Genomic DNA, 17,323 nt, shown 5'->3' on the forward strand with positions numbered 1-17,323 from the left:
TAATAAATACTGATAAATGTTGTGCTTGCTTGTTCATGGCTATATTATAGTGCCCGTATTTATTTGCAATGGTATTTTATAATAAAGTGAATTCCTTCCAAGTTAAGTATGCATGATTGTACTATTAATTTTGTCTTTTAGGATTTTGCAGGGACTGTTCTATTAGAGTATCTTGATTTTCATGCAAAACGTGAAAAGTTGCAGTTACTCAATTTTAACAAAGCAAATCCTGCACCTTTTATGCTAGAATATATTTCCAGCCTAGCATAGCAATTATAATGATTATGATGATGACAATTGGTGTGAAGGGGTCTTAATATTACTCACTGATCTGTACCAAAATGCTATAACATTGGCTTTGAGGACACAAGTTGGCTATAACAATGTCCAAGCACTTAAGGACACACATTATAATTATATTGTCAGTGCGCAAAATCACAGTCCAGACACTGACAATTTTCAGTCAATCACACTAGTTGTCAGGCCATAATTGAATTTGTCTGGAAATGGAGTCCTTTCAAGGTTTAGCACTGAATTTAGAGTGTGATATTAGGCTAGGAGGGAGGCCAGACAGGCATGTAATTGAGTTATGTGTTTATAGTTTGTGGTGTACCCACAAAGCCATGCCCAAGAGACAAGCCTATTTGACTTAGTCTCTTGTTATAACCTGTTAGCCATTACTAGCTTTTACTTGTGGTATTCATCTGTACACCCAACTTGTATTTTGAGATAGCATAAAGTCCAATTCATGTTCATTCTGAAAGACACTATTTCATAGCATCAATAGCAAAGTTTGACTACATACCTATGGTACTACTGAGGTAATTTTTCCAATGACTCTTTTCCTACAAATGCTCCTGTAGCAGCACTGAATTTATAGGAGCTATTATATGTGACCAGAACCCTAAAATGTTGTGCTTGTCTGATCTGTCACTGTAGTGAGTGGACGAGTTGTATTCAGTTGTACAGTACATTGGTGACCCCAATGCTTGAAACAAATAATTTGGTAAAAAGGGAAACACAAAATATTTTAAACATCTGGACAAATTGGTTTATGTCCAGTCAACTTTCATGTTGTCCTGACAGTGTGTTAGCACATGTCTAAAAGTTCTTTAGCACACTGATTGTGTTTTTTTGACTTATTGGTAATGTTATTGTAACACTCTAATAGAGCACACTTTTTTTGAGGAATTCTAATAGAAAATGCATACTATGTTCTAGAATTTTCATTGATAGATCTATGAAATCATCAAGCACTGTTTAAGTAGGAACTCCCCCAAAAAATGATATGCACTGCCTAAAATTCCGCCTTTAAAATCATCCCAGAAATATCTTACATGCAAAAATCACCTTTATGGAATAATATTAGTCCATCTAACATCAAATACAGCATTAAAAACAAGAAAAAATTTACAGGCGGCTGGCTGGATATAGAATTTAAAAATTATCACTGAAACTCGAATTTTGTCTGACTACCTGGCAGCATGCTTGCAAGCCTGCCTGCCTGACCACGGTCACAAGGTTGGAGGCCAAACAAAGCAGCGCATGGCCACCATTTTACGCCACAATAACTAACTTACTAGTGGGATGTGCTTTTTGGGGTTCCAATGAGTGTGCGCCTTCTTTCCTTTTATCTTCAATCAGGCTATCTTCGTCCTCCTTCATGCAATGAAACCATATTAAGGTGTTAATTTTCCCTATCAACACTTTCTTTGAGCAGCATATTTAGGTGCCGCAAACTTATTTAAGTACTTACACTCAGGTACTTGTGCTTGGGTGCTTACGCTCAGTAGTACCTGTAACTTCTTGATATGTTCAATACCCCACTTACTAACGTGATCTTTGTTGATTAATAACAATCGAGTACCAAGACCACGCCTCTTAACAATCTATTTACTTAATCACGATGATGACACACCCCATTATTAATGGCCTAGCTGTATTCATAATGTTAGCACTATGAAATAGTGACACACACCCTGGTACTAGGTGAAAGGCTGACTTGTGATACTCTAATATAGCAGTCACCCTAACAGAACAGTCACACGTATAAAGCTGTATGGTATAACAAAAAAAACAAAAACTGGTATATTAAAAATTATTAATTTAAAAGTTAAGTAGGGATCCAAGCAATAAAAAGTAGTGAAACAAGAGATGAATGATGGTATTACAGCATAGCTCAGTGGGAAAATCTCTACTTTGGCACTGAACAAAATGATTGCTATAACGGGCTGATATAGGGATTTCCCATCGAAATATGCTGTAATACCATCATTCATCTCTTGTTTCATTACTTTTTATTGCTTGGATCCCTACTTCGTTTTAAAATTTTATTTTTAATATACGTACTAGTAAACTTTTAGTATTGAGTACATTTTAGCATGAATTTTTATGTATAAAGTAGAATTTAAGTAAGGCAATCAGCCATGATAATAGTTGCTCAGTGATTAAATATTTGGGTGTTAAGTATAGAGGTCCATGGTTCCAACCCTGCTAAGATTTTATATGCACTTCGTTTACCCTGCGATGACTGTTCTATTAGAGTATCTCAACCCTATGCTTTACATTTGTTTGGTTTTTACTTTGTAAATCTGTAGCTTTTACTTATTAATTTTCTAACCATCAAAAGGCACTGCTACAAAGGCTAGCCTATGTACACACCAAACGCCAAGTTGTTCCCATAAGCGGTTTACCCTGTAGTGGTGACAGAATTTCAATCTTTTTTATGTGAATAAGCATTTGTAGTAGGGCCCAAATGACTTTAGTAAGATTCGAACATTCATTCGAACAAACAAACTTTCTAATGTATTTGAATTAATTTGAATTATGCAATTGAATATTATACAGAAGCATAACCAAAAAATTACAGTATCTAAAAATGGCGTCTGAGGAAGTTGAAGTTTTGAGTGACCATTGCAAGCAAGAGAAGTAGCGAGTTAAACAGTGAAGAGACTAGTGACACAGAAGCTATTGGTGAAACTGAAAGCAGCAGCGCTTCATCAGGAAAGTTTCGTTCAGACGTGTGGAGTTATTTTACCAAGTGTACCAATGGAAAGAAGGCTCTGTGCCAACTGTGCAACAAGGAGTATGCGTATTATGGCACCACTAGTAATCTTTGAGATCATTTACAGCATTATCATAAGGATAAATATAAACCGAAAGTGGTTTCCAATGGCTCGAACCAGAGTAACATGGATTCTTTCGTTTCTCGTGCGAAATGTCCACCAACACAAGCTAAGAGGATAACAGAATTAATTGCATTGATGGTAGTAAAGGATTTGCGACCTGCTGCTATTGTGGAAGGTGAAGGTTTCAAGCTTACCTGGAACCTGGGTACATAATTCCGTCAGCAGTCCATGTGATGGACATTGTAAGGCGTAAGTTTGCTGTAGCCAAAGAAAAGCTGGAAAGAATTTTGTCTGCAAATGAGTCAAAATATGCTATTACCACTGATATTTGGACCAGCTTTTCGAATGATGCCTACATTTCCCTTACCTTGCATTTCATTGATAACTCCTGGGAGTTGAAAAGCTACACACTAGCTACTTATCCGTTTCCTGAGCAGCACACTGGAGATAGTATAGTCGAGAAATTGAAGGAAGTCATAAATGAATACAACATAACTGACAACAATGTAGTGGCCATTGTTCATGACCAAGGTTCTAATTTTCAAAGAGCAAGTTGTGTTTTAGCTGAAAAGAAACAATGGAAGAGTGTGAACTGTGCCGCTCACTGTTTACAGCTATGTGTCATCGAAGGATCTGGTATCAGTGCTATAGCTCAAGCACTAGGTGTTGCCAAATCATTGGTTAAACATTTTCACCATAGTGCCCGAGCCACCGAGGAACTCCACAAACAGCAAGAGAGCATGAATCAATCTAGATGGAAGTTGATTAATGAGTGCAAAACACAATGGAACAGTACCTTCTACATGTGCCAATCACTCCTTGAAAATAGATGGCCCATATCAGCAGTATTAGTAGTTGAGTCTATCACTAAGGTTGAGCACAGAAGGTAGGATTTGACCAGCACACAATGGGAGCTACTTGGTGACCTTGTAAAGATACTTCACCCACTGGAGATTGGTACAACCATAGATACAATAACGCTTACCAGGATTGGAAACGGAAGTATTCTATGTCATCATTTGTGTACAAAATCCCCAATGTTACGTCATAGCCTTTGATGTTATCCATGTTTCGCCTTACTGCGTTGGTACAGATAATTCACTTTCTGTACAAATTTTACTTCAACTACTTCGCTACGAGGTTGTATTACACACTAAATGGAGCCGTTAGACTGTAATATAGTGAGGTAAAACGTTTTTGCTGGTTGTAAATTTCATTTTTAAACCGTGTCAGTCGAAAGCGCGGGTCAGACTCAATGAAATTTTTGCTTGTATCTTTTTCACTAGTAAGTATTTAAACTAATTTGTACGCCGAGTATATGTCTCATGGCCATAACTAATAAGTAGTACCTACTTTATCCAGTGAAACTGCTCTGCTTTGTAGTAAGATGTACCAAAAGTAAGCGAAACACGGATCTCACGTGTACCCACTTCCGTTTCCAATCCCGGTAAGCGTTATTGTATCTATGGTATAACTTACATGTGCTCTGAGGCATCAGCATCATTATCATCCATCCTTCCTGTCCTCTTTGGCATAATCAAACACCTAGAAGTTAAAGAAAATGATTCAGTGGTTTTAAAAAGATTCAAAATAATAATGTGTTGAAAGACAAATTAGAACAAGGTGGGGTTTGGATGAAATTGATGCCACTGATATCAGTGTGCTTGCCTTGGCTTTGGATCCTAAATATAAGACCCTGAAGTTCCTTCATGCTGAAAAAATATCTGAAATCAAAGCTGAACTACAAGACCAGTTCAGTCAACTTGCATCTGATGGAGAGCCCAACAGCAGTTCCTCATCCTCAACTTCACAAAACATACCACCTCCAGCAAAGAAGAAGGCCCTAGATATCTTGTTTGGTCAAGAAGAGAGAAATCCTGCTGTTTTGAATGATGAAGCGGAGCTGTATTTTTCTGAAAATGCCATACCTAGAAGTTTTAATCCACTTCAATGGTGGAAAGCAAACTCTTTACGATACCCACGTCTAAGTCAACTAATGAAACCACTATTTGCAATCCCTGCAACTTCTACACTAAGTGAAAGGTTGTTTTCAGTGGCTGGTTTAACTGTTACAAGACTCTGCAGCAGCTTGAACAGGGAAAATGTCAAGACTTTAGTTTTCCTGCATAACAGCTACCATTTGATTTGCTAGTTCAAACCCTGTACTTGTGTATGTATTAACATGACACTGTACTATGATTGATTAACTTTAATGACAAATTTAAATGAGTTAAAAGTTCGAAAGTTCGTGAATGTTTACTGAAGAATGTTCGAAGCCTAGTAATTCAAGTTCGTTTGGGCCCTAATTCGTAGCACTGTGGACAGTAATCAGATTCCTTGAAACCTTGGTAAGTGAATTCACACATTATACACCCTATATCTGTACCAAATTACAGTAGACCCTCTCTTATCCGGCCCTCGATTATCCGTAACCTCGACTATCCGAAATCGGTTTTGCAAAAAAAAAAAAAAAAATCACGTGCGATTGTTTTCAAAACATGGCGACAGTAAAACGCAAACGGAAGGTGCTAACTGTTGATGAAAAACTGAAGATTTTAGAGTTGCTCGACAATAATTATTCCTTAGCAGCAATTGCAACAAAATATGACATAGGTAAGAGTACCGTGAGCGATATTAAAAGGGATCACCAGAAACTTCTAGACTTCAAGAAGGAAACGCTAGATATGGGAATGCATCACCAACCCAAAATGATGAAACTAGGAACTAGTGCGATACTGGACAAGGCTGTGTATTTGTGGTTTAAACAAAAGCGGATGGACGGGATACCAGTGACGGGGCCCATATTGTGTGAGAAAGCCGTTCAATTAAGTAAGAAGCTGTTTGGAGACAACTACAAATTCGTTGCTAGTGAAGGGTGGAAATGGAGATTTTGTAATAGACATGGAATACGAAATATATCAGGCCAAGGTGAAAAGTTGTCTGCTAATTATGATGTAGCTGTGGACTTTGTGCCGTCGTTCCGTGAATTTGTCAGAGCGAGGAACTTTCCTTTAGATAACATCTTTAACTGTGATGAAACGGGACTTTATTTTCGTTTGTTGCCTGAGAAAACACTTGCTGCTTCGTTTGAAAAGTCAGTTGATGGGCAGAAGAAGGCCAAAGATCGAATAACCCTGAATGTTTGCTCTAATGCTTCAGGCACTGTCAAACTGCCCATTCATTTTATTGGAAAAGCTAAAAAGCCCAGGTGCTTTAAAGGCATTAACATGGATCTTTTGCCTGTTGTCTACTCAGCACAAAAGAATGCATGGATGGAGTCTAGTTTGTTCCACGAATGGTTTCATAATAATTTCATTCCGTACGTCCAAGAGAAACTAGGCAAAGACTGTGAAGCTGTGCTGCTTCTAGATAATTGTTCTGCCCAGATGAGTTGGTTAGTGAAAATGGAAAAATCATGGCTAAATTTCTGCCACCCAATGTTACGTCACTTATTCAACCTATGGATCAGGGTGTTTTGATTGGTTTGAAACGTATTTACAAGAAGAAGCTGCTGAGTAGAATGCTATTAGCAGATGAAGATGGTAGGTCTATCATAGACTTTTTAAAGTCTGTCAACATGAAGGTGGTGGTAGATCTCATTAAGGAGGCATGGGATGAGGTTAAGGCTGAAACACTGAGGAAATCATGGGAGAAAATCATACCAATAGACAACGAAGATGAAGTCATCCAAATGATAGAATTTGATGAATCTGCTGCTGATGTATTGATGATGGTAAGAATGTTAAATGAAGTCCAGAATGAAGAAAACCAACTTGAAGAAGAGGATGTGCTTGACTGGTTAGAGCAAGATAGAAATGATCAGGGTTACAGGGTCTACACTGATGATGAAATCTGTGAAGTCGTTCAGCTAGAAAATTAAGAAACTGGTGAAGATGATGTTGACCAAAGTGGTGATGATGTTGATTGGGGCGAGCCTGAGCGAGCCCCACACTAGCGAGTCGCCCACGTAACTTTCGTCTCAGCGACCATGCCCAAAAAACTACAGAAGAAATCGGAAAGAGACCCTGAAATAAACGGATTTACTGTGAAATAAACGGCGTAAATCACAGCACTTCCATATATGTTCGTCTCATCGACCATGTCACGGAGAAATATACGACGTAGATTACAGCACTTCCATATATGTTCGTCTCATCGGCCATGTCACGGAGAAATATACAACGTAGATTATAGCACTTCCATATATGTTCGTCTCATCGACCATGTCACGGAGAAATATACGAAGTAGATTACAGCACTTCCATATACGTTCGTCTCATCAACCATGTCACGGAGAAATATACGAAGTAGATTACAGCACTTCCATATATGTTCGTCTCATCGACCATGTCACGGAGAAATATACGACGTAGATTACAGCGTATGAAACACGTGTATCAGCGCGTGAATATGAAAATCACCTAAGGTTGGCTAAATGAATGCAGAAGAATGGCTTAAAAGAAGGAGACAGCTGTACAGATTGAGAAGGGACCGAGAAACACCAGAAGAAGCTGAAGAAAGACGAAGGAGAAACAGAGAATACTCCAGAACAAGATATGCTCGGCAAAGGGACACAATCTTGCAGCAGAGAAGGCAGAATTAGTATGTAAAATAATGAATCAGTCACACAACAATAACATTGATTTATCTACATAATAATTTTGTTTGCTTGCTTATGGTTTACGTTGTGTTATCAGATTTGTATATGTACCATGCTAACATTGATTTTATTTGTTTTGATAGTGCTTCGAATCTCGGTACAGACACAAATCCTGATGTAAACATCAACGGATCACAAGATGCCGAATTGCCAGCATACAATGACCCTGCTGTTATCACGTTCACTTGAATATACACTCATCATCAACTACCTATTGCTGCTATGCATACTCCCATTAAATATGTTCAGGCTCGCCCCACGATGCTGTTTGCATCTGTCTAGTAGCAGTGAAGGGTGCACTATTTCTCATGGAGCTGCTGCAGATATGTTTGAAAAGTGTTTAAAATGGCTGGAATTTCAACCAGAGGCAAACATGTATAATTTGACGACAATACGTGAGCTAAGATCCCTTGTTATTAAAAAACGGTTTGCTTCAATGAAACAATGTACACTATCTAATTTTTTCCATGCGAAGTAACAGTGTACATGTACAACGTAACATTTTATTTCAATACAAGTACTGTAATTCAAATAAAGTGTACATGTGCATGTAAATATGTCATCCTAATGTCTCTTCAGTTATCCGAACGATTTCAATTATCCGAACACTTTATCAAATGGAAATATACACAGGGGGTCGGATAAGAGAGGGTCTACTGTAATCAAAACACACCATTGCGTTTTATAACAAGTGTTACAAAGTGTACATGCAAAAACAATAATCTAGTCCTTGGTAGACCCCATAAAGATAAAGAAACAAAAGAAGAAAGAATGCCAAACTTTGGCCACTCATATGTCATAAATGACTGGAGCAAATTTAATTAAATTTGCTGTGTGGCCAACTCTACCTGGCGGACAACTATAATGTGCTTTGGAGAAGGGACCATGGAGCCATTCAGGCATGAAAGTTGCATTTTCTTTCTTCCTGTCAATATACACATGGTATGATGCACCAGCTTTCTTGGCTGCTACTGTGTGTTTTATTAAATTTTATTGTATTAATTTACACCGTATCAATACAACCAGCAACGATACAGTATTTGGATGTATCGGTATAATTGTTGTCTCCATTGTATCATGTGATACAAAGTGGAGTATCATACAGTACTGTATAGTAGGGGTTTGTAGGTAATCATATGGTTTCGTGGATTTTCGCACCGTATAAAACGACCTTGCAATACATTTTTCTCCAAAATAACCACCTGGAATACATTAGTACTGTTATAATGATGCTGTACCTTGGGTAAATAAAGCGAAAAGTCGAATGTTTCGATGTACAGTGAGTTTTAAAATTTTTGATATTCACCTACATTTCATCTGCCTGCCTGCCTGCCTGCCTGCCTGCCTGCCTGCCTGCCTGCCTGCCTGCCTGCCTGCCTGCCTGCCTGCCTGCCTGCCTGCCTGCCTGCCTGCCTGCCTGCCTGCCTGCCTGCCTGCCTGCCTGCCTGCCTGCCTGCCTGCCTGCCTGCCTGCCTGCCTGCCTGCCTGCCTGCCTGCCTGCCTGCCTGCCTGCCTGCCTGCCTGCCTGCCTGCCTGCCTGCCTGCCTGCCTGCCTGCCTGCCTGCCTGCCTGCCTGCCTGCCTGCCTGCTGTAAGACCTGGTAGCACTAGCTGTATGGCTCCAGGAATTTCAGGCAGCCAAGGTAATGACGGAGGATTCACGAATCTGTTGTTCCGATTACGTTCTGTTCACTGCACTATGTTGTTTGCTTTCATCTTTCTTTGGCTTCTTTGTTCTTCTCGAAAGATAATTAAAAGTTGCGGCGCTACCACCACCCAAACACGTGATTTTAACGAAGTGTGAATATGCGTAAGATGAGGGTGAATGGATGTAGTACCCAAAGAGTTGTCTCTAGCATTTATTAATACTGGGTAGTTGTTTTATGTAGTCTTAATGGACGATATCCACAATGACAAAATTTGATGCCATAATTGACAAAATGGCTGTGTTGGTGTGGGGGCTTCAGAGACTTTAGCATGCAGTATTCAAAATGAATGTTGTCTGTAGTTTTCTACACTTGGAACCACGAGATAATAAAGCTAAGAAGTACTGCACGTACCATTACGATGCAAAATGCGCTTCAACAAGGAAAGCAGACCAAAAAATTTAAATTCAGACACAACTAGACTTATTTGCATTGTATTATATACTATATGCCTCACCTTCACCCTTTTTCGAATTTATGAACACTATCATAGGGAAACACCATCTCACCCAATACCTTCCTGTACAAACTCCCCACACTAGCATGGCCATTTTGTTTTGTGATGTAAGAAAACGTCTTTGCGGATATCGTCCATTACCAGTTTAGCGTTTTTTGTGAGGTAGCTAGCTAATAATGTCTTTGAGGGGTGGATCCACCTTGGGATCCAGACTTCTAAAAGCGAGGGTTCCACTCTTATAATGGTGGACTCTCCAGCGATGTTTTACTGAAAAATCATCAACATTTAGGCCATTACAAATGCAGCTGAAGCATTTAACGGTTGCTGTAATAGCTTTAAAAGACAAAGCGATAATTATTTTAGAGGCTCTTATTGTGTACGAAAGTAAAAGATAGCTGCTTCAAGTGACATTTATACTATGTGGAAAACAAAAGAGTATAATATAGCTAGCTAGCTAGACAAAAAAGTAAACAAACTAGCTATTTTAAAAATTAAAAATTTCAAAAGGAAGTAGGGATTGATATAATAGTATTTTTAAAAATTGTTAAGGATAAAAATGAAGTAGGGATCTATGCGATAAAAAGTAGTGAAACAAGATATGAATGATGGTATTACAGCATAGCTTGATGGGAAAGTCCCTACTTTGGCATTGAGCAAAATTATAGCTAATTTTTAATTTTTTAAATAGTTAGTTTGTTCACTCCTAAAATGTATTAGACTATATGGAGGTCTAATTATTTCAAGGTTAATTTTTGCTGATAACCCCCAAAATTACAAAATCAGCAAAAAAATTTCTCCCTCAGCTATACGGTATTAGCTAGCTACCTCACAAAAAAGCTAAACTGGTAATTAAGACTATATAAAATGACTACCCAGCGTTAATAAATGCTAGAGACAACTCCTTGGGTACTACACCTGTTCACCCTCATCTTACGCACACGTATTCACACTTTGTTAAAATCACATGTTTGGGCTGTGGTGCGCACCGCAACTATTAAGTGTCGCAACTATTAATTATCCTTTGAGTAGAACAAAGAAGCCAATGAATGATGAAAGCAAACAACATAGTACAGTGGACAGAATGTAATTGGAACAACAGATTCGTGAATCCCCCGTCATTACCTTGACTGTCTGAAATTTCTGGAGCTGTACACCTAGCGCTACCGGGTCTTACAGCAGGCAGGCAGTCAGGCAGGCAGGTATTTGCTACATTTGCAGGCAGTCATATGTAGCAGGTAGGCAGGCATTTGCTAAGACTGATTTGCCCATAGGTGTTTGCTACATTTTTGGAAATAACGAAACCCTTTTTCTTTTCTAATATGCTAAATTCATTTAAATGTAAAAACTAGCATCTGCAATATGGAATAATTTGATTCATGAGAATGTCAGCCATTAAAACGTAGTACATTTCTTATGTCCATACACCTCAATATCATGTATCATGACAGCAAAAGTATATAATAGAAACCAAGAGTATCGAAAGAGTGTATTACCCCATGATTAATGATTGCGTAAAGCAACACGGATATTTCAGTGATTGTTCGTTTATATTGCCACAAGTACACAGAAAAAATTGGAATTTTCAACTAGAGTAGGGACCATAGCACATCGATAAAAAGCACTGAAACAAGCTGGAGTAGTGCACAATACTAAATCACAGTAAAACAATAAGAAGTGTTATATCCCTACTGTGCTTAAGATACCATAATGGAAATACACAGTAGGGATATAACACTTCTTATTGTTTTACTGTGATTTAGTATTGTGCACTACTCCAACTTGTTTCAGTACTTTTTATCAATGTACTATGGTCCCTACTCTAGTTGAAAATTCCAAATTTTTCTGTGTACTTGTTTGTTGACTTTTTTTTGTAAATAATTATTATGACTAGTGAACCCACGCATACTGCATCTGAAATGGTGCCGCGCACCCCAGCTATATCAATTATCGTCTGAAAAGTGAAGTATCCATTATGCTTCATTGTCAGCTATGTTCCAACTGTTACACAGCATTTTGGATCAAGAACTGTTTGAAAAGCACCTCTGCAATCAAAATAGCCACTATGAAAAATATGAACGATTTCCGTTACGAAGGGAAGCCATCATGTGCCACTACCACCAAATCAATACTTTTCACTGTCAGCAAAGATGAATAGGACACAAAGGAGGATAGTGGTAAGTCTATGAAGAATGCATTGTACATACTACGGTATGCCAAAAGGCACCAGTTGGGCTGAAGCGACGTCGAACAGTGAAAACATCAGGCCCGTAGCCTTAGCCGTTATCGAGTTACGCTTGTCTGGAGGCATCAGTCAGTCAGTCAGTCAGTAGAAAATTTCGTTAAATAAATAATTTTAAAATTTCGTAGCAACTTGTTGAATGCGCTTCGGGTCGATCTGAAAGCTTGTTTGGGCTTAGTTTTACCTAACCAATACTGCCTCATTGTCGTCAGGGAAAATTGAGGCTGGTTTTTGGTAATATTATTCCATGGGCCACGCCTACTCCTTTTTGGTCCCTACTATACACAGTAACTATCATGCTGTATGATTAAGGGTTGCTGTATTTAGCCCAATCCGGCCACTAAACCAAGCGAAAACATGACACATTAAAGGGAATTGCCTAATGTTAAAGTTCTGGCACTACCAAGTGGATCCCTGAAGGCATGGCAAAACGCTGGTTTGAGCAATCATTGTTTTAGCGAGCTGGAGTTATCCTGGGTTCTTACTACACTTTTCTAGCACAATAATTGCTGAATACTTGGTTGAATAACACGGAAAACTGTTATGCAATCATTAATCATGGGCTAATACACCGTTCGACACTCTTGGTTTCTATTATATACTCTTGACAGTGGATTTGATTTTTCACCATGAACACAAAGCTACATGAATAAACTATTAAATTTCATTATAAAAATCGGCTAGACTTGAGTGGTCTCCTTTTGCTGGCTGCTTTTCCCAAGCACAGTGGGGATCCATACGAGTGGTCTGGGGCCCAAATGTAGTTCTGGCCAGCCAGGGGATGGTTGTATGTAGCTGTACAGCTCCGTGGTGTTGAATAAACACCTGTGCTGTAAATGTCCTTTCATTTTATCCAGTTTTGAGACTTAATTGGCCTATAACTAGGCCTAATTCACCCCTACGCCGTCCTCTTTAATTTTTTAAAACAGTCCTTTGTTTGCCTCCGGCCCCATCTCCCACCCCTAGCCTGGCACAATCAACATCGAGTTAAAAACTATTTAAAATGGTGGGAAACTTGAGTGTTGGCTACTTCTACTGTGAATGCTCTGAAGGTAAGGAATTGGTGTAAAACACGTGGAATTTGGTACATATAGTTTCAACCAATGGTGAGCTACAAACACTGAATGCTTAAAACCGGCATTTCTTGGTACTTTTGAATAGATGACAAGACCAGTTTTCCCAAATTGGATCACATATATCAATGTATATATATATACTGCTGGATCTCTAACAGCCGACATTTTTTTTAATGCTAAATGTATGATATAAGCATTTTCTACGTATATATTTGCGCAAAAGGCACGAACACGAAAAGAAAAACATACCTATGCCATTAGCTGGATGTGAATCTTCAGCCTAACTGCGACAATTGTACATAACACCAGCTAAACAGTTCATCCACATGAGTGTAGGAACTGTTTATAAAGGCATGCATCAGCTAAATGGTACAGGTGTTTACATGTGGTTTGCCATGCAGTTTACAAAAACAATTTGCTCTACACCTTGCATTAACTATCTATTGTATGTATCCAAAAGTTTGATGTTTATATGTTAACTTAACATTTTCATTGTTGGCTATCTCCATAATCTCAAAAAGTCTCCAATTTCTGTTTACTAGGTTAGGTAATCCAAAGACTGCAGCACAAGTTGTTGTCACACCTTCAGTATAAAGCTCTAATAAATTAAACTACCATATAGGTGTTGATAATCTAGCAAGTGTACACACAGTGCTAACTATAGATTTAGTTTCCTTCAGTGCCCTTGTTTTTACCACAACAGCTGTCTTGTTTGCCCTAGGAATAGCTATGCTACTGGACTAGTTTCCTCTTTATTTACATAAAATCACTTCTTATGCTATGGATGTTACTTGCAAAAAGTTGCAAAGATTACATGCTCCAGAACTAATTATGAAAAAAAAACAGTCACTAGCATACAGAGAAACAACAAATTGCCTAAAGCACTATTCAGAGCACAGCTGAAAAACAGCCATTTACTAATGCCATTTTCCCGTAATAAAATAAGAGAAATACTCTAATAGAGCAATCAGCAGTTTTAGGCATTCTTCATCTATGTACTACATAGGTTTTGCACTCTTGGATAAAACAGGGTATCTATCTATATTAATTAAGCTAAAAGCTGTCTGTCTGATCGTCTTCATACCATCACATCCGATGATTTTCTTGCTACTTCATGCATGCAGCTTTTGTCCCAAACAAAGCACTCATCATTTAAGAATAAAGTTGCCCTTAAGTAAAGCTTATAACAGCCATCATTCATGCATGGTTTACAGCATAGTGTATCAAAAAAACTCTTTGGCTTTCCCACTAACATGATTTTTTTGTTTATTTACACATGTCCTCAATCATTTTTTGTCTTCTACTGATTTACTAAACAAATTCTTTTTTTTGTTTGTAAATGCCTTGAATTCTCTTAATTCAAAGTTTGCTTGTCATTAACAGAAATTACTACTCATCCTCAAGACAGACTAGTCTCAGTTGGTTCATCAGTCAGTTTAACATGTACATCATCAGTATCTAATGTGACATTCTCATGGACTCGTGGTAGTAAAAATGTTACCGGGCAATCAACACCAACTGGTAACACTAGTATACTAACAATTATGAAAGTAAGAAGAAGAAATGCTGGTAAATATGTGTGTACTGTGAGTAATGGATCAGTATCATTGATGTCGGACAGTGCAATGGTGACTGTCTATGGTATGTTATCACAGTAGCTAATACCTATCATGGCCATTACTTAGAAGGTGTTTGTTTGCGTTGTCTCAAATGTATGGACAATCTGTTAAAATGTTTTCCTGTTTCTTGTTATACAGATCCTCCAGTGATCACAGCTCACCCAACAGGTGGTGATGTACCAATGGGAAGAAGCATCACTCTCATGTGTAGAGCTAGTGGTCTAGGAACACTGGTATATTCCTGGGAGAGAAGAAGTTCTGGTAGTAGTTGGACTTCTATTAACAATGCTGAAGCAGCATCCTACACCACCAGAAGAAGTATGGCAATTGGAGAGTACATGTACAGGTGTAGAGTGAGCAATGAGGCTGGATCAGTTGTGTCTGATAGTGCTGCTGTGAATGTGTATGGTGAGTATTGTTCTAACAGGTAATACATGATGACACAAGTGTCCACAGGTCCCCCAGTGATCACAGATCACCCAACAGGTGGTGATGTACCAATGGGAAGAAGCATCACTCTCATGTGTAGAGCTAGTGGTCTAGAAACACTAGTATATTTCTGGGAGAGAAGTTTTGGCAGTAGTTGGACTACAGTTAGTAATGATAACACAACATCATACACTACTGATACAACATTGTCGATTGGAAAGTACATGTACAGGTGTAGAGTGAGAAATGAGGCTGGATCAGTGAGGTCTAATAGTACTACTGTGAATGTGTATGGTGAGTATTGTCCTAACAGGTAAAACATGATGACACAATTGTCCACAGGTCCTCCCACTATCACAACTCACCCCACCAGTCAGTTGACAACTGTTAGTATGAGTGTTACTCTGAATTGTACTGGAACTGGTAATGGATCAATTACATATCATTGGCAGACTAGGAATATTAATGGAGGACGATGGAGTGATATTAGTAATAGTAATAACAGGAGACATGTTGTGAGTAACTTACAAGAGTCACAACAGTACAGGTGTGTAGTGTCCAATGAAGCTGGTGGGACAAGATCAAATATTGCTACTGTTACTGTTTTGAGTGAGTGGGTAAACTGCCATACAAGTAATAGTTGTAAAATGGGCATGAGGGCATATATATCAGGCAAAGCCCAAATACCCATGTTATAGCTAATATGTAACACTTATTAGGCGGACAGCCTGTACAGGGGGATCATTCACCCAATCCAATACAAGTGCAGCCACTGGATGTATTAGGCCACTCCTAGAAAATTCATTGTTTCCCATTTCCTGCCTGCATGCAGATTCTCTTCCTGCATGGTCATTCATTATTACTGTCAACTGAAAATTTTATTCATTATTATCCTGTGATTGCATAGCAGTAACTAGTTTAGTATTCAGAAAGCCCATTTAGCTAGCTTTTCACTGTTCAGGTTCTTAGTTTAAATATTTCTACTGTATTCTTACCTGTAAGTTAGCTATGAATTTCGAAAATTAGTGGAAATATCCATAATGAATAATGGATAATGAACCGCCTGCCCGCATGTATTTTTGAGGTCAATGAATGAGAAACAAGAATTTTCTTGGAGTGGCCTTATATATGCATACCTAAAATTTTTGATTATGGGTCCTGAAATTTTCTCCATCCATTAACCTATGTTGGTGCTCACCACTGACCAAATTTCAAGTCAATACCTCTTTCCAGTCCCAAGTTATGACTTGTCAATGTTCGTAAATTGGATGTGTGTGGAAGACCCCTTTTCGCAAATCCAGTCACATATGAAATGTAGCCCAGGTGGCTCCTTTGATCTGAGGTGTGAAAGTGTTACATTAGTTTATAAAGTACGTGCATTTAGAAATCACTACTGATCCTTAAGACAGACTAGTCCCAGTTGGTTCACCAGTCAATTTAACATGTACATCATCAGTATCGACATTCTCATGGACTAGTAATGGTAGAGATGTTACAGGACAATCAACATCAACTGGTGACACTAGTATACTAACAATTATTAGTGTGAGGAGTAGTGATGATGGTAGTTATGTGTGTACTGTGAGGAGTATGTGTATTTGGGACAAAACTGAAATTTACCATTTTGTTCATCTTCATATTATTATTTTGTTTCACTAAGTTATCCACTTTTTCGAGCTAAAGACTATATAGCCATGCTTATTGAGTCCTTCTGCATGTCCATGACCTATTGGTAAGCCCGTATTCCACAGATCGCCAACCACCCTAAACCTCAAAAATTTCTAAGTTCTTTTCACCATTACATTGGCAGCAGCTCCATATACTAAAAAAGCTGTATAAAAATACAATTATAGGATTCTGTTGTGTGAGCTCCTTTGGGCTATGTTGTAGTATTAGCCAAGGCTGAAGGCAGTACTCAAGGCTGTAACAGCACTTCTCAGACTTAGAAGACTGCGCATAGCATCTCCGCATGGTGAGTATAGTCTACTTCTTCCTGTAAACGCACAATCG

At 38.5% G+C, this 17,323-nt stretch overlaps 1 protein-coding gene across 1 annotated transcript in view; it reads left to right on the forward strand.

The window, feature by feature from the left end:
- Positions 1–17,323, forward strand: part of LOC136267021 (uncharacterized) — a 44,799-nt gene that overhangs the window by 6,163 nt on the left and 21,313 nt on the right. Inside the window, exons 3-6 of the mRNA XM_066062075.1 lie at positions 14,649–14,906; positions 15,023–15,292; positions 15,341–15,607; positions 15,656–15,922. Coding sequence (XP_065918147.1) covers positions 14,649–14,906; positions 15,023–15,292; positions 15,341–15,607; positions 15,656–15,922 — 1,062 coding nt within the window. The remainder of the gene's footprint in view (positions 1–14,648; positions 14,907–15,022; positions 15,293–15,340; positions 15,608–15,655; positions 15,923–17,323) is intronic.

The sequence above is a fragment of the Dysidea avara genome, chromosome 9 (genome assembly GCF_963678975.1).
Source record: "Dysidea avara chromosome 9, odDysAvar1.4, whole genome shotgun sequence".
Lineage (NCBI taxonomy): Eukaryota > Metazoa > Porifera > Demospongiae > Dictyoceratida > Dysideidae > Dysidea > Dysidea avara.